Raw genomic sequence first — 22,684 nt, forward strand, 5'->3', positions numbered from 1 at the left:
GATGATAATTTACTTCTTTTGATTCAGCGAGTGGAGGAACAGCAGGTGCTGGATCTGTTGATGAAGAAATGTTCATCAGGTCTTTTGAAGATGTTCCTACTGTGAGGCTGTTCTCAGCAAGAGAGCTAGAGGAACAGATGACTGCTATTAAAAATATTGTTTCGGATCCTTCCAAAGATTGGGATAAAAGAGTGGAGGCTGTAAGTACCTGACATTTTTCCTTATCATGTTTACAAGGCATTATGATCAGGCGCTATGAAAGGGGCTCATTTGGTCTTAATTGTATAGAGATTCTAATTTTGATTTTTAGGTTTTTATTTTTACTAGAGTTTTGGTATATTGTTTCATTGCAATGCCAAAAACTAAAAAGTCTCTTCTTTCGTGTAATTGGCTCTGATTGTTTCAAAAGTTATTTGATTTAGATGCATGCTTGTTAATTTTCCACTTTAGTGATAGCCTGTTTGTTGGCTTTGAACAGCAACTCCAAAGTTTTCATCTGTATTCTCTGCCTTTTCTTTCATATGTGTATAAAATAAACATTCAGTGAATAAATTCGAAGAGCTATGGGAGATACTGTGACAATAACTTTCAACTGAGTCATCTGCTAATATGCACTAAAGCAGAAATTTACCTGGATACCTCAGTGTCCGGTTGAGTGCTTTAGCTAGTAGCTACCAAGGCACTCTTTTACTCTTTGAAATTTTGGGAGCTTTAAAGGAACAAGATGTTATGACAAAATACCACACATAAAATGTCACAGGTATTTGTGGTCCTGGACATTGTAAGATGATGGCTCAGTAGCTTAACTGACTAAAGCACCCGGGTGGACATCAAGGAATCCAGGTTTTAATCCCAGTCAAGGCAAATGATGTTTACAATCTGAAATTTCTGCATTAAAATTAATAATTTACAATCTGGGCTATATGATGTTTTTTCTTCCCTTCCATTTTGATAAGTTATATTTTTAAATACAGCATTACCTGAAATTCTAGCAATACTAACCCCGAACTCTAATCTAGATATGCCCATAGTCTGGCAGTGTTATGAGCTTGAATCCAATATTTTTGAAGATAAAGGAAATCTTGTATTTTGTAACTTGCTGAAACTTCACACTACTTATAATGTGATTGTGTTTCCTAAGTTATTGAAACCGTGCACCACCCAAGAATTGGATTTTCCCATTCAAAGCCAAAAATCAGTTGAATGTAAATAGATTTTGTGAGAAAAATGTAAACTACTAAATGATTATTTAAGTATTATCCTACCCAAAGCTCGAATGTTAGGAATTAAAAAATGTGCTTTACTTTTTATTTGTTAACTGAATACTTTCAGATGCCTTGAATGGTGTAAGCATTTTTTTCTTGTTGCACTGAAGCTTTAAATGTAAATAACTTGGTTAATGCTTAAGTTTAAAAAAATTTAATTTGATTAAAATTTAGTTTGCCATGTGACATGGCGAGTTAAATAGTCTAAAACTGTCTTGTCATGTGCCAAGGAAAAATGCTTTTTCCTACTAAGGTTTGCAGTTTTGCAGTGCTTATTTTAGGCAATTTTTAAATTTTGAAATGCATTATTTAGTATCATTTTTACTTTAACTTTTGAAATTGGGACAAATGTATTAAAATCTTCATATAAGTGTCAACTTCTGGAATGAAAATATCATAGAATGCAGAAGAGCTAGTTTAAAATACCCATGTTCTTAAAATCCTACCCAGATACACTTAGTTCATGATGTTACCGGATTAAAAATATTTACGAATATTAGAATTTTATGCTGTGAGATATTTGATCAAGGCTACAAGAATGTGGGCTTAAATAAATTTGGAACAGTAAGACCAGTAAAATTTTATTGATTATGAGTAATATTTCACTTTTTAATAATAATTGGTCCCTTAAATAATAGGATCAAATATATAAATAATGCAAGATGATATAAACAGAAGCAAGTGTTGATCTTGAGCCTGTGTGTCACCAACTGGGAGCAACAATAATGGCAATGCATTTTGCATTTGGATATGAACTCTTGCGAATAATTTTCCTGAATATTTTTACTTTAATAGGATTTTGACAGGGGATACTGCAGTGTGCATTGTAAGCCAGTTATAGAGCTGGCAATGCTATTCTTAAAGCCCTGCAGTAAGGCAAAAATTTGAAACTGACCACAGTTTAAGTTTAGTTGGTAATAAGTTTGTTTTCCATAAATAATATTATGGTTTCGCCTTGTTTCATATGTATCCATTTATATTAATTGATGTAATTGTCTTCAGCTAAAAAAGGTCCGTTCTGTTGTGATTGCTGGTGGATCAAATTTTGATGAATTCCACACACACCTAAGGCAGCTAGAACCAGCATTTCAGTTATCTGTCAAAGATCTAAGGTAATTTTAAACTTAATTAGTTTTACCGTGATATTCCTAATTATTTTCCTTATTTTCATTATAGTTCCATAACTATTACTCTTGTTTTCATGCTGTCCATTCAACTGGGTTATGTATTTCTTTGTTCAGTATATATCTTGTTTAAAAACAAATTCTATAATTTTTTTAGGTCACAAGTAGTGAGGGAAGCTTGTATCTCAATTGCATATCTTTCTCAGCAACTTGGGCAGAAGTTTGACCACTTTGCTGAAGCCCTGTTGCCATGTCTAATCAACCTGATAATGAATTGTGCCAAAGTAAGTGTTAATTGAATCATGTCGCTCTTATTTATTTATTTTATGTTTGGCTATTTTTCTTAATGGGTGTGTTTTGTTCTAGATTGTGGCATCCTCTGGCATTGTGACTATTCGATTTGTGATAAGATCTACGCACTCCCCTCGTCTAGTACCAATTGTTGCTTCAGGTCTCTCTTCCAAATCTAAAGATATCCGTCGAGCTACCTGTGATTTTCTTCACCAATTACTGCACACATGGTCAACTCATGTTTTAGAGCGACATTTAGCTCTTCTTCAAGATGCCATTAGGAAAGGCATTGCTGATGCAGACCCTGAAGCCAGAGCATCTGCTCGGAAGTAAGTATGGCATTTGTTTTCATGGCTAAAAAACAGTTGAACACCGTTTAAATATTTTTCATAGAATATAGGCAGTGTTGTTTTGTGTTCCAAGTTATGATTTTAATATTAATTTTGTGTTTTCTTAAAATAATGTCTAGTAATTGCAACTTGCCTTCTCTTCTTACTGAAAAGTATCTACTTAGAGTATCCAACCTACTTACCTACCCATTGTACTTAAAAGTTAAGGTTAGCCATTGACTTTGGTATAAGAATGCAGTATTATATTTTGATGGTTAATTCTCCGGCTTCTCGCCAAGTTAACTCTACATGAAATAGCTTTATATTTCTCATTCAGGTGAAACATTTAATTAAATACTCAAAAAGTGTAAGAAGACTGACTTTTTGGTTTGGTTTAACTGCTGAATCCATTCTAACTCCTTACAGTTCCAAATTAAATTTATTGGGTAAATGGTATGAATAAGGTAAATGGAAAATAAGAGCTTTGGACCGTAATATGACATTGTCTCTCAGTGAAAGTATTCCTTAAGGTAGATCATGAACATTTTTTTTTTGAAGCGCTATAAATCTGATTTTGTTAATACCTGATTTATGTATTTTACCTGTATGCCTAATGTAAATTAGCATTTAATATTTCAACCCTTGAACAAATTGATTTGCTATATTATTTGAAATTCAGTATTTTGTAGGAGTGATTGTTTTTTAATGCAAAAATAAAATAATCGAGTATTCTGTTGAGTTTTGTTGATGCTTGCAAAAAATGATGAGCCTAATGGGACCAGGCATCCCTCAAATGTTTTACAGCTTAATAAGGTGGAGCAAGATAAAAAATTTGCCTCACTGAGGAAGAGCACTATGTAATTATCAATTTTCTTTCTTAGGGCTTTCTGGGCATTTGCTGACCACTTCAGGGACCAGGCTGATTCCTTGCTTAATTCTTTGGATGGTTCCTACAAGCGACTTCTTTATGGAGAATTATCAGCAACCGTCTCAAACTCCAGTTCATCAAATTCCCTTGTCACAATGGCTGCTCCTGCACGAATAAGCAAGTCTTCGATGCCGTCTTCATCAGCTGCTGCGCGGGCACCCTCTACAGGTAGTGCAGAGAGCCTTCCTATGCTCCTCCACTCACAACGCCATGCCCATCAAGCACGACAATACCACCCACACCCCCACTCACCTCCCTCACATCTCCCTCCTCCATCGGCACGCCCCCAGGGGGTGCGTACCGTTGGCAGTGTGGAAAGTTTACCCCTCCTCCTCCATCAACAACAAAGAGATCAATTTCATCATCATCCACATCAGATTCAACACTATCAGTCCTCACAGTACCACCCATTACAACACTCTTCTTCTCCTCCCTCTTCTGCTGGAGTGGCAGCAAGGCGAGGATCTTCTGGAATACCCGTCCTCGTCAGTGGCTCTCGTGGCTTCTCAGGGGAAGCAGGTGAACCGACATTTCCATATCATGGCCCTACATGAGATTTCCATGTAGCATATAGTTACCAAACTCTTATTTTGCTATAAAATAGTTTTATTTTTAATAACCAGATGGGTTGCATAAAATATTTTAACCCCATAAGAATTTGTACATTCCTTTTTCCCAAATTCAGTATTTTTTTTGCTGAGCTAAGATTAATTTCATACTTAATATATTTCAATTCTCTCTCGTTTCAAAATAGCAATACAGTTCTAACAAACAGTTTGGTAATTATATTGTAATTGGTGGAATTCTCAGCATGCCTGATATTTCTCTAGTTGTCGGTGTTTAAGCTTTCATTGGTTGTCATGCTAATTTCTCCTGCACCTGCTTTATATATTTTTGTTATTCAGCTTTATATTCATCAATTATTTTCATACAATTTCAGCCTTAATGATTATACTCTTTTATATTATTTATGAATGGTTTTGCTCTACTGGATGGGTCTTAAAATGCCTCATTTTTTAAAGATCTGTAATTTGAATTAATCATATCATAAAGCATTTTACTTCTTTAATTTGGCTAAAGTTGATCACTCTTCACTGATTCAGCCTGTCATTCAAGGAACTCCCTTCATAAGTTGAATGCCTGACAGTAAAATAATTTCATTTTATAGAAGTTTATTTTAAAGATAAATCATTTCCATATAGTAGAAGCCCATTGTAATGAAGTTTCTGGTACCTAGAAAATGCTGTGTGAATAATGTGTTAGCAAGACCCATTCATATTTAAAATTGCTGCCGTGTTAATAGAATTGCCCCTTGCCAAGTGCCATTGTAGGTAGATGATACATCATATTTACCATAAAATACCAGTTCATCCTCTAACATAAATTCTGAATCATGAAATCTGTAAGTCTAAAATCCCTTTCCTCATTCAGCAGTTTTAGTGGAGGAGAGTGCTTGTCACCACCCCTAACACTTACCTCATATTGCTAGACGATAAATCCACTAAATTCACATTCATCATAGTAAATTTTAAAGGCATAAAAACCTGTCAAACAAATCGTTTTTATGTAGCTTATTGTTTGTATTACAACAGTCTGTTACAGCTGCTATGTAATAAATAAAAATTGTGACATATTAACATTGCATTGACTCTCTTTATGCTAATTTCCTGGTTTGACTGGTAATATTTGATTTGAGTCCCTTGAGGGATGATGACAAGCATCCTTGGTTTCAGAAAGCACTGAAAGAAAATGTGTACATTTAAAAATGTAAGATAGGTTTTTGTTAAAATGAAGGTTTGAGGATCAAATGGGTCATAAAGCCATTTGAATGGGCTACAAAAACTTTGTGACATACTGTAATTCCATTGTTACTTCATAATACATATATTTGAGAAAACTTCACATCCAAGCATGTTGATAGAAAAGGCCCAACCAAGAATGTTGATCGTGTATTTTAAAGGTTGAGAACCACTATACAGTATTCCATGAACATTAATACATTCCATTTCCCTATCCAAAATGTTGATCTTATTGACAGGACCTTTGGGGTGGAAGTACTTCAACTATAATTGGTGCAATTTCTTGTGTAATACCTGTACCTTCATCCTGTTTTTATCGTGCCAGAAGTTTGGAAGCTTACCTAGCATTACCATTTATGGAGAGGAAAATGTAGTTTAGACATTTCTGGAAACTGCATTTCTTCTATGCTCTTTATCTTTTGTCTATTTTTTATGAAATGCCCTTTTATTCCTTGTAGTGTATTGCCGGTGGTTCACATACCACATTCCAGAAACACTGTCTTGCTTTAATCATTGTGTAATGTACTCTGATTAACTGACAGTTAATGAAGGGACTTCTTGAGGAATTACATGTAATGTGCTTTCATAGCTGTTAAAATAAAAAAAACGTTCAGTAATGGGCAATGGAAACTTGGATTACTCAAAAACTGGAGGGTATCGTGTGGATAATCACCACACAAGATGTATTCCCAACTTGACTGATCATCAGTATTTCAGTGAATGCAGTGAAAGTCAAAGTTTGAACTGAAATCTTTTTTTTTTTTTTATATACAACAATTTGTCTTTGGGAAATTTTGTTCATTTTCCCTTTCTAAATGAGAGGCAAGACTTTCCGTGATGAGTGGAAGTGTATTCTTGAACTTACTTAACCCCAGTTTATTGTGACTCAAATTTGCTTAACTTTTTATGCTCTTCATTAGTTTTTATACTAATAATTGCATTGACTTCTTAAAGTTAAGTTTCTGAAGTCAGGAACTTATGTGTGATCTCAACTCCTGTTAAGGATTAGATCTGATTTTAATTACATATTTCCCATAGCTTCTGATGTCTCGGAGAGTTGTGGTTCATATTTGCATATTACTTATTTCAAACTAGTTTTCTCTAGTAAATTGGTAAAAGTTGTTTTTTAATTAAATACTTACTGATCATCAGAGAAATAAGTTACTGGAGCATTAATCTGATTTATAATATTTGTTGCTTTTGTTTTTCTGTCAGGAGCGGTTATTTAAATATCTTGAATTGACTCAATAGCTGTTAACTTGCTTAGAAATTGTACCAAAAGCACAAGAAAACTGGAAAATATAACTTCACAATTCAAGTCTATGAATAACTGAAATGATTTGGCTCAAAGTAGCATCTTTGAGCTTTAATTTCTTTTATATTTCTATTTCAAAAGGCTTAAGAAGTACTCAGCCAATAAAAACATTTGTAATATTGATAGTTATGAAAAAAATACTTATGATAAATAAGACAGTTGAGTAACACACATTTATTTCTTTCATTGAGGACCTCAGTGGTTTAGGAATTTTTAAGGTTGAGGCTCTGTACTTTGAATTTTTGATGCTCGGCTGTGGCAGTTAAGAGTTCATATCAATTATGTATAAAACATAAAAAAATTCTTTTCAAATACCTTTTGGTGTTTTTCCTCAGTTTTACATAAACCTTGAATTTACACTTTTTTCCACTTCTCCCATCAAACTTGTACATTTAAGGATTGTTCAGGAGAGGTGGAATAGGGAATTTCATTCTACCTCTTGAGTAAGGCAAGTCATCTCAAGCTATCAAAGATAGGTGATGTGTGAACCTGGATAATTTGGTATAAGTTTCATGAGTTCAAAAGTAGAACAGGGATAGATGTGTATGCTGTTATTTGAAAATTAACTAATGTGCAATTTCCAAAAAGTAATGGTTGTTAGTTCAAAAATAACATGAAGTTGATAAGCAACAAGAATCATCAATTGGCAAGTTTCAGTTTGGTGCGACTATTCGGGAGATCAAATAATTAATAGCCCTTCTAGGGTGTAAAGCATTAGTTTGCAGACTGCAGGATCTGGGATCAAATCTGGTGGTTATTTACACCCCCAGCTTCACCCATTATGTGATATTTTTGGGCACCAGATCTTCCTGGGAAACTGCAGGCAGCACAGGGGAAGGAACTGGCTCCCTCACCCCTTCTGTGTGAATTTCACTTGGTGTAGCGATTGGTACAAATGTAGCTTCAACCTCACCATTTAAACTAACCTTCAATTTGATTACTGTGATTAGATGGATGTAATTCTAAAATATGCTACCAATTCTTCTATTCCTTCGCTAATGGTACCTAATAGATTATATTAAAGATAATATGTGAACATATTATTTGCTGAATAAGTAAGCAATGAATAGTATTTGATTTTAAATGAGTGATTGTGTTCTGAAAGATGTTCATTTACCATTTATACTTGAATATATCCCAATAACTGGCATTAATAAATTGAAGATCTTATGTACAGCTGCATTATAATGGGTAACCACTATTGATATGACTGAAACTTTAAAAAATGAAATTTTTTTGTCTGAAGATAGGAAGTTGTGAAGATTTTCTTTTAAATTTTTTATGCCAACATCAGTGTGGAATTTGAATGTGGCACTGAAAGACCTGTCTGGTTTAATGGTTGCTAGTGCCCTGAAAACCAGCTTGTTTGACCTATAGTATATGCATTTTTCATGTAAGGTCAAATCATATGTTCATTTAATTGTATTGCTGCTTTTCCTTTCCTTTAAATTGTATCAAGTTATAAGAAAAATATATTCTTTCTTAATTTCCATGAAAATATAGAGTATAAATGGTTCTTTTTCCCTTCGGTAATGAATTTTCTCACTAGTGTTATCTCAAGTAGATTTGGAAGAAGGTATGCCAACTTATTAGATGTTTAATGTAAAAATTAACCCAACTTTAACAAGTATGTGTATCTTGTTTTTTTATGTTGAAATAGTTCTAAAATCCTTTTGTTTTTATGTTAATGTAATTTTCACTCAAGCACAATATTGTTTTTTAGATTTGCTTCTATTGGTTAAGCTTTATAAAATCAACCTGTTTAATGTTCACTATGCCACATACTTCCATACACGTCATAATCTTGAGAGAAAGCAGTAATATAGTCTGAAAAATACTCTTTAAGTAGCTAAATTGTGATGAGTTGTAGTCATGTATACATTTTTGGTCAATTTTTTTTGTTATGGCTTTTATTTTTTATTTTTTTATGGCAGTTTTGCCACTAATGCCTGCATAAAGTATTTTTTTTTTTCCTTTTTGTTTTTTTTGTTTTTTTTTCTCTTCTATTTTTCTCTTTGTAAACCATTTCTTCGACCTGCTCTATCTCTCTTCACCCGACTACTTGGGACTGCGTTGCGTGGCGTTTCCACCAGATGGTTCTCCCCGCCGCCACTTCTATGGAATGGGGGGAGTGGGAGGGGGTGGTGTTGGGTCAGCACTGCGCTCCAACAGCGCTATTGACCTGCAAGCAGCCCAGAGAGCCAAGGCACGCGCTCAGTATGCAGCTGCGGCTCGCCTCAAAGTGGGCTCAGGGGCCTCACTTCGTAAGTTGTTGAGCAAGGGGGAAAATTACTGGAAAATATCAATAATTTGGAATTTCCTTTAAAAATTCATCTTACTGTTGCAGCTTTAGTGTTTCCTCTTTGGGTTAAACTGATTCTGATGAAAAGCATTTTGCAGAAAGCTTATTTGATGTAGTATAAAGCAGTAATGCCTACCAACGGTTTTAGATTTGCTTTACATGACTTCAGTATAATTTTTATTCTAACTGATTATTCAAGATGAAGCAAATAACTGCAGTGCTTAAATATTTTTCGAAGTGGCATTATTTTGGATATGAGCTAGTCCCATCATTTTTCTCGGCTTTTTTTTTTGAAATTATAATGAGCATGTAGGGATATTTAATTTCGGCCAAGGATTAGAAAAACCAACTTATTTTGATTACCATTGTCACTGATTTTGTCTTGAAACATATTCTGCTGAATAAAGTTACTGTTTTGTTTGCAATCCTGCATAATTTTATTTTTAGTATTTCTTTAAAATATTATTGGTTAAATGCTTTTAATGGAAATTTTTGTGGTATTTTAATTAATTTGCAACTGAATGACTTTTTTAACTAATATTGACAAGTGTTTTTATAACAGTTGGTTTGAAATGCTTTTGTAGTGAGAGGCATTTGTGGATGTAGTTATGTAAAAATAGTGTGTTTATGCTCTAATGGTGTGGTGAATGAGAATGCTTATTTAATATGTTTGGTGGAGGAAATTTACTAACACAATTTTTTGTCATTTTAATTGGTATTTTCAAGTGGTAAGATCTCAGTTAAAGCCTGTTAAATTGAAGTTTTTTGTCTATATAATCCTGTTAGATATTTTCGGAGCATTTAAATGTTTTCATCAACTTTGAAGATATGATTTTGCTTAAATTTTTCTCTTACCTTTTTCTCCTATAACCATTGACGCCACAGGAGATGACACTAGTCCAGGTGAGTGGCTGGTTGTGTGCTGTTACACACATTTTTTAACAACATCACAATGCGTTCAGCGTCTTAAGACTCGAAAAATCTTTTTTATATCAAAATTTTTGTGTGTCGTTTTTATTAGAAATGTGTAACATATCGAGTAAACAGACTGGATGATAATGCTTTATTACAAATTTAAATTGTCATTGGTTTTCCCAGCAATAAGCGATATAAGCGTATTTGAAAATAAAATTTGTAGCCAGCATTAATTTAGAAAAATTGATGCAAGTAATCGTAGTGCTTACTGTGGTCAAATTCTTTGTTTACTTATGCACAAAATGGTCCTTTTTAATTTCACTTTAAACAGAGTTACAATTTAAATGCTTTCCTCAAGTATTTCCAGTATTCATTCCATAGTCTTGGGCAATAAACATACTCTCTTTGGAAAAATGTCTTTCCTTTGACTGATCCCTTTAAGTGCAACATAATAATGTTTATGAAAGGGAGTTTTCTGCCTAGAGTAATTCCACATTTTTAATATAGCTTTATGTAAGGAGCATTTTAATTGGTAGATAGAATAATATTTTAAACTATAAATATGAGGAAAATGTTCCTCAATTTCTGTGTAAATTTTTATGATACAAGTACTCAAAAAATTGAAACCTATGTTCCTGAGAGATTCCGATATGCAGAAGAAAGAAACATAAATTTGCTACAAGAGATATACTTTATATTTTTGGAAGGAAAATTATCAGGGGAGGAAATAGGTAGTTATACATCATATGTAGGGGCTGGAATGGGAAATTTCTGGAATTTGCATTATTGTTTTAATCTCTCAGATCATTTATCATTAATAGTTGGTTGAAAGTCAATCATTTTTCATAGAAATACCTTTTTCAAATTCAGCATTTGGAAAACTCCCTTAGGTACTCAATTCTTTATCATAAGAGGATATGAGTACAGTGATCAGTTTGTAGCAGATCTTGCAATCATCATCCATCTTAATTCCCACAACTTAACCTCTGCTTCCATTTCTTCCTCTCTGTGATTCCTTTTATGATGATCTTCCATATACATCACAGAAAATTAATATGGGAAACATCATAGGTGGAATTCATCATTTACACTTTGGTTTCCTAAGAAAGGCAATCTTTGTTGTTGGAATCCATTTCATAAAACTGGTGTCCCTGGTGATGTCCTGAACATCTGAGTGGTCCATGATTTTTACTCTTGATGGAAAATATGCTTTGTCATTATATGAGGGTAAAAAAGAAACTTTACTCTTCCACATTAAACTTTATGGTGGAAGTGTAAAGTTTCTTTTTTACCCTCGTCATGAAGGAATTCCACCAAGTTGAGACTGTTATGTTTAACATTGTATGGTTTTATTTTAATATTATTGATTGCTGAATTGGGCTTGTTGTAATATGAATATTCTGGAGACTTCCCCAGTATTATATCGGTACATTAATGAATATTCTTAAATCCAAGCGAGGTTTGATAAACAAACATTACCTTTTTGAAATCTTGTAAAAGCTTTTGCTTGACCATCAGCTTAAAATTATGACAGTTTTCATTACATCTTTCTTAATAAGTTAAATTTTTCATGCATTCAGTGGATGATTTATCGGGGATTAGATTTTTTTTCAAAAGCACTGTTATTTCTTACCTGTTTCCTTATCAGTTCTTTCTGTTACCTGTTTGATTGTTTGATAAGAATCACAGTGGGGCAAACGTTAGTTGTAAGTTCTCAACTCTTTCAAAAGTGAGAATAGAGTGATTTTGATGCAGATTTTTGAGTGTGTAGCTATAGATGTTTTGGAGCATATTAAAAAGTTTTAGTCACTTTTTTGTTTTTAGATTTCTGTGTATTATATCAGGTATTGGCCGTGAAACACTTGTTGTAAACTAGGAAAAAAATAATAGGAACTCCTTAATGGAATTCCGTAGAATTTCAGTCTTACTTTTTGTTTTGTTCATTTATATGCTCATATGTTTACGAGTCAGAAGATAGACTTAAAATGCGCAATCAGTAAGGGGCAGGTTATTACTGACCTGCACCATTTTTGTGAACTTTGATTATGAACAGTTACATCAATTAATTTGATGTATTTGTTAATATTTTCTCTTGGAATAATGCATGTGTATGAATATTTAAAAGAAGTTGCATGTTTATTTTTAAATTCCAAAATGGTTCTATGGTTGGCCATGCTTGTGGAATTTTTCCATTTTCAATGACATATTGTTATTTTTCTGCCCCTAAAAATTACACTGAATTTTGCTTACAGAAATTCTGATAACCTAGAAGTTCTTGCTTCTGTTATGCTTTCACTCAGTACTGGCTGATTATTAAGACAGTTACCATGGTGTATGTGGTAAGGAAATGTAATTTAAGAAAAGCAAAAAGATGGTTTCAGTTGATAGATGTGAAATATTAGCATTTACAAATGCATAACTTAAGGTGAAGATTTTTGGATGGAGCATGTAGAATGCAGTGATTTTATTCTGCCAATTTCTCTTTATCTGTATGACTCTGCATGGCATTAGACTGGCATGTTCATTAAATATCAGTTACCATAATGTGTTACAGCATGTTCTCTCTTACACAGTCTAGCTTTGAGATTGCGATAAACCGGAAATATAATTCATACAAAATGTGAATTACAATTGTTTTATCATATGGTTAAAAATCTTTGGAACTGCTTTATTTAAAGGTTATATAGTGTTCAGTGGGAGCTAAAAATTGCAGCTTGTTGCTTAATGCTGTGTTTAGAGTTTATATTGGAATTTTCTGTTGGTATATTTTTGTTCTCCCGATAGTTAGTTTATATTTGCGTACTAATTGTCATTCCTGTATTGAAAAACAGCTCGCCCACGTAAGACCATGGATGGTAGTGGAGGGAATGCAATGTCTGTGAGTGCTATAACATCTCCAGAACGAGTTGGACGTACAAGAACGCGAGTGGCAGGTGTTTCTCAGTCTCAACGTAAGTGCATTATGTGATTTTCACGTAAGGAGTTTTTACCTATTATTCTGAGTGCTAAATTTAATTAATCATTAGTCAGGGAATACTGTTAGATTTTTTAGAATTATATTATGTACTGACTCAAATTAATTATTGTAAACAATATGGGGGTAGTTGGAAAAGTTCCTGCAAAATCAGAGGTCAGGCACAACTGGTGTATAATTAAGTTGTTTTCAGTTAGTAGCAGCTTCGTTTCAGTTAGCTTCTCTTGGAGAAGCATACAGCAAGTTACAGTCATATTCATTGAATTACTCTGTTCAGCATTTGTTTAAATTGAGTAAGCTGAGTGATTTCCAAAATATGGATCAATGTTGATTTTTTTGTTTAGATAAAACATTTTATGATGATTGAATCCTTAGGAGGCTACAGACACACTCAATGAACATTATGGTTATTCTGTGACTTTAATTAGAATGGTTTTGAAGTGGTTTCAAAATTTTCTAAGTGGCCACATGAACACAAGTGACGTCCTGGAGAGATTGTTGAGGTCACTGCTACAGAAATCATTGATGTAATCCATGATACAATGAGAGATTATACCAGATTAAAGGTGCATGAAATTACTAATTCTGTAAGTGACTTGAGTCCTAATATTTTGTATCAAAATTTTGTCAAAATAAAGCTAACCACCAGATAAATGCTGCAATTGCTCAAAGTTGACTAAAAACAAAACTGTGACATGTTTCAAGGTCATTTTGCAACTGTCACAGTGAAATATGCAGTACTCAAGGCATTGATAGATACTATGAAACATGGATACACCACAACACACTTGAAATCAAGTAACAGTCCAAGCAATTGTTTGCTACTATGAAACATGGATACACCACAACACACTTGAAATCAAGGAATATTCCCAGCAATGCTTTGCTAGGGGTGAGTCTGAACCAAAGCATGTGAAGACTCTTCCTTAACTATGGGAGGTTATGGTGACCATATTTTGGGATTCGCTCCATCAAAATTTGTTGAATCTTTGGAAGAGGGCTTAACTATTGCAGGTTTATCCTATACATTGTTATTAGATCATTAGAAAAGTGAGTTACAAAAAACTATCCATAATTAGTCTGTAAAAAAGTCCATATCCATAATAACAGCTCACCCCTCTGCAGTTGTGGCCATAAAATCAATTGAGTTTAGATTCAAAATCTTTCCCCACCCACACTCTTATCCAGAATTGCCTCCATGGATTTGAAAATTAATACCTCTCCTGTTAATCTAGTTCTTCATCCAGTTAAGTTACTAAGCTGTCCTCTTCAACTCTGAATTTCCAATAGCTTTAAAACCACGTGATGTTTAAATGAATTTCAATTCGTACAACATTAGAAAATCTTCTAATTTTTTTATTTAATTTCCTACCTAATTCAAAGTCTACATGCATTAAAATAGTTGTTATTTTTATTTTACAATTTACATGTTGGTCATAGTACTCTTTCTCTTTATTTATTTCACCTTTGAAAGATTCATGTAAAGTATTTACAAATATATAATGGTAAAATAATATATTTTCCGTATAACATTTTGCTTTATTCTTACCAATGCAGCAAGTAGCAGATCAGGATCTCCCTCATCTCGTTTGAGCTATGCCACCTACTCAAGTCAGCTAGGAGCAGGTGGATCGATAATGGAGGGTTCGCCCACTGGTCCACATCACAGACCACGCCACCTTTCAGGAATCCCAAGAAGTACAGGGACCAGTCGTGAAGCCAGCCGAGAAACCAGTCCAAATGGGAGGCATTATGCACCTCAAACATCTCTATCCTCCTCAGTTTCTCCCTCTTCTCACATGTATCATCATGGCCGTCATCTGTCTTCACTTGGGAAGACAAGGTATTGCTCTTTGTTTTAAATGAATTTTCTTAGCCAGTAATACCGAGAATATTATCTTTATTCCTTTAATTTAATGATGAATATGAACATGGCATGAAGATATTTATTGTGATGATACATGATAGATTATACTTCCTCTGTCATTTGGTGTCTTTTAAGCGTTTCCTGTACTGTTACCTAATTATATTTTTTGAAGTTGTATTTCATTTCAAACAAATTTATTGTTTAATGAGCTCTGTTTGAGAACTATGTTTATGCCCCTGGCAGCTTATCACCATTTCATGACAAATTTGTATTCTTTCTGCATTTAAGTCACTTTTCTAGAGTGGTTTGACAATTCATAAATACTCATCCCTGAGCAAAATGGTGATAAATTCAGTCTCGACTGCATATTTATGATCCTCCAGGTTCACATTTATGTTCAGATGTGGGTACAGATGATAAAGATGATGTGGTTGCAATGAGTGATCTAAGCAATCATAAACTGTATAAATCAGCTGAAGTCATTCTCTCTAACAGGAAGTGCATTTGAGAATTAATAGAATTTTTATTTTATAATTCTTGACCCAACTTCTGATGTCATAAGTGACACAAAACTAAACATCCTCCAAGATTATTAATTGAAAATGTTTTTCATGAATATGGGTAAACGATGATCCTCTTTTTAATTTCCCTACCGTTACTGGACCCCAATTTCTAGCTCAAACCATGGTCAAGCATTTTCCAGAAATGTAAATTTTAAGGTATTGCCGAAAGTTGCCCATTAAATGAGACAAGGTGATATGCACTTTTCCATATTATCCAGAGGCTGAGGTTTAGAAGGAAGAAAGTTCTGCTAGGTTTTCTAATTATTTTGGAATACTATTCTCCTCCTGGAAAACAGAAATACTTGGCAAGTCAAGCTGCTGCATATGGCAAATTCATTGCAGGCATCACATTCCAGTATTCATTTTATTGCAAGAAAGCTCCACCCCAATGCTTAACTTTTTTGCCTTATCATAGGTCAATTTGAAATATTCAGGGTGCGTTCCCGAAAGTAATGCAGTGATTTATTTTGAAGTAATTTATTGAACAGATTTGCACCAACACTTGAAATTCTTCAAAATACTCTCGTTGGGCCTCTACACATTTTTTCCTGTGACTCTGCCATGGCTGGTACGCACCAAGGAAGGCATCTTTGGGGACCTCTTGCGAGGTCTTTGTCATGGCTGATCAGATCTCTTTCATGGGTGAAAAACGGGTTCCTTTCAGGGCTACCTAAATCCAAGGGAACAAATAGTCTGCTGGGGTGACGTCAGGACTATAGGGGGGGGCGGGGCAGCAATGGCACCTGGTGTTTGGCCAGGAACTCGCGGACTTTTAGTGCGTTGTGACTAGGCACAATGTCATGATGGAGTTGCCAGGTAGTGGAGATGTCTTTTCTTGTCGTGATGACCCTTTTTTGGAGTCTTTCCAGCACATCCACGCAGTAGGCAGTGTTAACTGTCTGTCCTTGAGGAACAAACTCCTTATGGACTACTCCTTGACTCTCGAAAAAGACAAAGAGCATTGTTTTCACTTTTAAATTGCTCATTCTTGCCTTTTTAGCCTTATGTGACATCTCGGTGTGCCACTCAGAGCTTTGGCATGTTGTTTTTGGGTCGTATTAAAAAACCCAGGTTTCATCACCGGTGAGGACATCGTCCAAATAATCAGGTTCATTTTCAACACGTTGCAAGAGTCCACATGAAATTTCCTCTCAGTTGGTCTTTCGTGACATGGTCGGTGCCCATAGTTTAACAATAACTGATGTCTTGCCACTTCCACAGCTTGGGCTTGAACTGAGACCTGTTTGCGGCGAATGCCAGGTTTCTCTTCATCCTTCATCCTATGTATGCCTAACCTGGGACTGGAAGGGTCAACAATACTTGTATATGGTGCCTTGCCCTTGATGGGTTACCTCATCACAGCTCCATCCCATCAGCACAGTCCCATCTTCACTTTGTTGTAGCCCTACCATTGTACACCAGTTCTGCCCAATGCTGTTGCAACATCAACCTTGCCATTTAATTCTGTCTTTGGTTCTATGAAATTAATCTGTGATGGCTGTTAACCTCCTCCGGTGATGTTCTTGATCCTCTTTGTTTGAAATAGTAGAGCAAGTTTAAGGAGGTTGTTTCTCTCCACAATGCACACTGTCTTCAAAAATAAATTTGAGATATAATTGGGCTTAATTTACATTTTCCTTTTCCAGGGGCTCAATGCTTGGGAGAGATCGACCACCAGTGTCTACAGCACGTCCTGTAATGGCTCAGAAAATGTTGCAGCAGAGTAGGGAGGCTGAGAGAGAGTTGGCTGATGCATTGGTAGGTTGATGAGGTTATTTTAATTTATTGGAATTGAAATCCTGTAATTTAGTGGTTGTAGTGAATTTGTAGTTTCATGATAATTACACTCCATTTTAAGAAGTTTTTTATTCAGATAATTTTGGCACAACACTTCTTATTATAAAATAATTTTTGGAAATATCAATCAAAATTGCCTTTAGCAACATTTTAGTCTCAATAATTTTATGGCATAAAATGTCTTCAGTTGAAATCTAAAGCTATGAACTCTATAAATTGAAAGAAAGCTTTTATTTTGAAATAAAGCACTTATTATAAATGGATGTTATTAAGTGTTTATGTATAGCCAAGTTTTGGGTTTAATGTTAAGGCATTGCATGATTACTTTCTATTTTTTGTTAATGAAAACTTTCCTCTTAAAAAAAAGTAACTTCTTTTTGTTTTAGTGTATTAGGCAATAATAATCAAGGAAATAACTCAAAAGGAAACAATAGGTTAGTTTTTAATCAATGGTCCTGTGTGGAATTTGAAAAAATGCTTTTAGTAATTCATGCAGCATTACTGAATGCTGGGCCCCCTCAAGGAGATTAAATAAAAGGAGCTCAAATAGGTGGTCCCCAATCAAGAAAAATGGGAATCATGGGAATAATGGGGCATTACAACTAAAAAGGAAAAGTGTGAGGATTGTATATCCCATCAGGAATATTGTCAGTGTCATGTATCCATGTTAACGTTTTAAGTATTCGAAAAAGTTATTTTCTTGTTGTCTATTTACAAGGGTAATCCCAGACGTACCTGACCCAACAAATAAAACACAAAAATTTTGGAAAAAATGTATTTATTTTTTAGTATAATCTCCTTTCAGCTCTATACACTTTTCCCAGCGATGTTCAATAAGTTCAATACCCTTTTTATAATAAGAACTGTCTTGCTACTCAAAATAGCCATTAACTGTCGACATCAGTTCTTCACACTTGGAAAATCTTTGACCTCCGAGCCATTTTTTCAAGTCTGCGAACAGAAAATAATCTGAGGGGGTTAAATCTGGCAAATGGGGTGCATGAGGTAGCAATTCAAACTTTAATTCATGAATTTTGGCCGTTGCAATAACGGATTTGTGAGCTGGTGCATTGTCTTGATGAAACAACACTTTCTTCTTAGTGGCGGCTTTTGCTTGATTTCTTCGCTAAAACATAGCAATAAATTGGCATAATGCTTGTCATTGATAGTTTTTCCATTTTCAAGATAGTCAATGAAAATTATCACACACGCATCCCAAAAAACCGATGCCATGACCTTGCCTGTAGATGAAACCATCTTTGCCTTCTTTGAAACTGGTTCTCCCATTTGAATCCATTGTTTTGATTGTTTTTGTCTCGGATGTGAAGTAATGGACCCATGTTTCATCCATGGTTATGAAGCGGCGCAGAAATTCTGCTTTGTTGCTGTGAAACTTTGCTGAACATTTTGTGAAGTTTTTATAGGTGCAATTGTGGGTCAATGAGTGTTGATGTTAGTACTTTGGAGAATTAGCCTTGAAGCATTAGCATTATCTCAAATGAAATGGCATAAGATTAGCAGTGGTAAACACTGTTATATGTATTTCAACACAATTTATCAGGAATCTAATATGCTGCTTGGCTACCTCTAGCTATTTATTATATTTTTGCTCCCTCTCTCGATTGAATGTAGATAAAGGAATAGACAATACTGAAGATCATTGTTTTTTCATGCTCCTTTTGTACAAAGCTTGAAGAGGTTGAAAAGAAAGGGCAAATTACAGCAATTGTTGGTGGAAGGCTAAGACTGACTACTCTTACCCCTTCATAGTTAGCCAATTCACTTACATCTGCATTATTTTTCATGGAAATTATTTTGCCCTTAGGGAAGACTTAGTATGAGCATTCAAAAATGAGAAAGGCATTTTGTGAGAGGTAAAATAGTATTTTCCATATAATGTTATTTTTTTAAGTATAATGAAGACTTAAGTTGAACGATATTCGCCGAAGTCAAAAAGTTAAATGTTCACTAATACAACATTACCAAGGATAAACTCATTACTGAGAAGTATATCATACATGCTTGTAGCGGGATAGATCTTATTGGAATGTGCTAATGATCTTCATTAGCCTTTTGATGTCTTCTTACTACATAATAGTATAGTAAATTCTCAATTATTCATGATTCAATCAATCAAAATCAAGAGTTGTCATTAATATTCAATGTTATAATTGAAGCGTATTTGTACTATCTGTATTTCTCCTTTATCATTTCCCTCACATTCACTAGTTGAGATGATTCCATTTTCTCCTGTAAGGTGAGCAAATGTATAGTTTTACTATGCAACAAGTAAGTCATTAACTCTATACACTGCATTATTGAAATTAGTATCATATGGTTAATATGAATCTGTATTGGTGATCCTTTTTTAAAATTTGTCTTTCATCAGTTTTGTTGTTTTTTCTTGGCTATGTGATGGGTTTAGCCTTCTGAGTAATATATGTTCTGCTCTCCACTTTGTGATAGTTCTGTGTTCTGCAATTCTGTAATTCCACCCTTATAATAATGACTGGGAAATGGAATAAAAAGTACTTTCTATTGTCAAAAACAACTCAAATTAATCTCATGGAATGAAAAATGAGTGTTTCCATGTGTATTCTTCTATATCATGACCATATTTTCCAAATATTTTGGTCATCCGTATTTTTCAATTATCCGAGCTTCATTTGCCATCCATGAGCACGGGTAACCCAGAGTTTACTGTACGTCATCCTTTAGTAGTATCAGCATACCATGTTGATACAAGATAAAATCATGATAGATTAAACTGCTTGATGCATTGGATATACACTTCAAACTCTTAAGCATTAATACACTTGAGTGAACAGTGGTAAGAAGGCCCTGCCTGCTTATGTTAAGATTTAAACTTTTCATGAATCAAAAAGTTAAGTGTTATGGGGAATACATCCTTTTACAGGTATTCTTATATTTTTTAATGTTATAATTAATCAAAACTTCTGTTTTTTTAAGAATTTTGATGGATTGAGTATCTCAGATGACCCACATCCAGTTCATCGAAGGAAATCATCATCTACATCTGGAGGATCTGGTGGAGTGTTTCGTGCATTTGATGACCACTCTGATGACAGTGAAACTTCTTCAGTGTGCTCTGAGCGTTCCTTTGACTCCTTCAGGAGACCATCTGATGTAAGTAGTACTTTGCATGATTTTGTTCTTGTAATTGCAATGAAGTTAATACTAACAGTGTTTTTTGCTTAATGCATTTTTCATAACATGATGTTGTGAACTCTTCTCCTGTCCTCATCAAAGATATGCTGGTAATTACTGGCCCAGTAGATGATTGTTTATCCAAAACTCTTGGTACTTCATACATATCTGATTAATGTGTACATAAATTTAGGATATCTTCATTCTTTTTGGCTCGTTATTCAAGAGGTGTTTTTTTTTTCCTGGGCTATGATTTATAATGCCCAACTTGCTTTGAAACCCTTTAGTCCTTGTTAAAATTTTCAAGAATAGAAGTTGCAGAAATTAGTAGAATGATCACGTGATATTTCCCATAAAGTTCTAATTTAAAAAATTAGCAGTAGAAAAATTTAATAGATTTTGGGAAAAGATTCATGCAGTTATATTGACATAGGCATTTAAACTGTAGTAATTATATTGAAATCCTCAATGTGCCCTTGGCATAATGAAACTATGTAACATAATTAAATAGCAAATAAAGCTTCAAATACATAAAGACAATGCATCATTATAAAGTAAACCCTCTCAGGGATGGATGGAATATTAACTTCAAAAGATGCATCATATGCTAACAAATAATCAATATCAAAAGTGCAGTGTTACAGAAGTTGAATTACACATACTTGAATCTCCCCAAGCAATATGGGTAGGCATGTAAAGTATTTTGTAATAAAATTATTGCAATAATTATTAAATTTTCAGAAAGATATAGTCCTACATGTTTTAAATAATTGTTTTTGGTGAAGATACCAGCATTGTTCCTTAAAGTCTGTGTCAAACATACTTTTTTTGAAGGATATATTGTGAGAAAACTAGCTGGAAAAGCAATTTACTAAAACATTTTAGTTATAATGCCATATTTGGAGGGGATTTGGTAAACATTTCAGAAGATTTGGAGTCACTAAACTTGCTCAAACTACCTTGAATACCATACTTGTAAGTTAAAGCAGTATGATGTATTTGGATCACAGTGAGATTTTTGTGAATGAAAGACTTACTAATTAAAAAAAATTGTATTTCATGTTCCCTTTAGCACATCTAAAATTTCAAAGTTTAGATGTTCCTCTGCTTTTAAGAGTTTTGGATAAATTATCCTCCACTGTATATATTCAATTACTAGTTTTCATGTGTGAAATGGATGAGTATGTGTAATTGACAACTGCTTTCAAATCAATATGTGGACAATAATTATATTTTTGTATGGGATCTTTTAGTTTCCTATTACTCTTTTTCTGCCAGTGAGATTACAACAGTGGTTCTCAAAGTGGCCAGTTATTTATGGTTGCTGTGAGTTTATGAAAATCACTTCTCTCTCAAGACCATCCTATTTATGACAAATTGAGTTGTCATATTGCATGGTCAGTTAGTTCACTGCGTTTTTTCCAAGGTACCATTGACCATCCCAGCCTGTGCTGCTCCAGTCATTTCTCCCTATTCAGTAATATGGTCATAGACTAAAATTTTTCCTAACTGGCAGTTTCCTTCCCAGAAGTGCCCACGCCTACTAAATCTTTTATTTTTGAAGAATAAGGACTGAAGTCCATTTGAATGAAGGATGATAGTAATTGGCTCCATGTGGACTGGCCTTTTTAGGTTTATCATTAAAAAAACTGGTTTATGGGATGGAATTTCTAAAGATTAGTTTGTTTTACCGAGTATTTAAAAATTTTGTATATTATTACGAACATTAGACTCTTACTACCAGGAGGCTTGGAAATTCAAGTGGGATAAACGTTATGAATATGCCTATATATACATTCACTGCTGATTCTTCTGAATAAAAATGAAGCATGCTCATTGTAGAAAATCAACTCACTATATTTTCAACTACTCGAATATGTTGAAAGAGTTACCAGGATGTAAAATTGGATAAATGAAATGGCAGGTGAGAAAAAACTAAATAATTTTCCAAACATGCATAGTAGACTTGAATATGTGTACCATGCCTCTGAAAACATGATCGTAAAAACCAGGAAATTATAGAAAAAACATGTATAAAATATCCATC

At 34.1% G+C, this 22,684-nt stretch overlaps 1 protein-coding gene across 13 annotated transcripts in view; it reads left to right on the forward strand.

Moving 5' to 3' along the window:
- Positions 1 to 22,684, forward strand: part of chb (chromosome bows) — a 228,678-nt gene that overhangs the window by 182,114 nt on the left and 23,880 nt on the right. For 5 of the 13 annotated variants that reach the window (XM_071592444.1, XM_071592462.1, XM_071592469.1 and 2 more), the window contains 11 exons: positions 28 to 200; positions 2,268 to 2,377; positions 2,547 to 2,673; positions 2,756 to 3,009; positions 3,891 to 4,456; positions 9,145 to 9,315; positions 10,239 to 10,256; positions 13,100 to 13,219; positions 14,800 to 15,085; positions 17,319 to 17,430; positions 20,440 to 20,616. In XM_071592444.1, the coding sequence (XP_071448545.1) occupies positions 28 to 200; positions 2,268 to 2,377; positions 2,547 to 2,673; positions 2,756 to 3,009; positions 3,891 to 4,456; positions 9,145 to 9,315; positions 10,239 to 10,256; positions 13,100 to 13,219; positions 14,800 to 15,085; positions 17,319 to 17,430; positions 20,440 to 20,616 (2,114 nt within the window). The remainder of the gene's footprint in view (positions 1 to 27; positions 201 to 2,267; positions 2,378 to 2,546; positions 2,674 to 2,755; positions 3,010 to 3,890; positions 4,457 to 9,144; positions 9,316 to 10,238; positions 10,257 to 13,099; positions 13,220 to 14,799; positions 15,086 to 17,318; positions 17,431 to 20,439; positions 20,617 to 22,684) is intronic. The other 8 variants (XM_071592492.1, XM_071592500.1, XM_071592507.1 and 5 more) reach the window with 8 other exon arrangements.

Source organism: Hetaerina americana, unplaced genomic scaffold, assembly GCF_022747635.1.
Source record: "Hetaerina americana unplaced genomic scaffold, ioHetAmer1.1.p SCAF_1, whole genome shotgun sequence".
Lineage (NCBI taxonomy): Eukaryota > Metazoa > Arthropoda > Insecta > Odonata > Calopterygidae > Hetaerina > Hetaerina americana.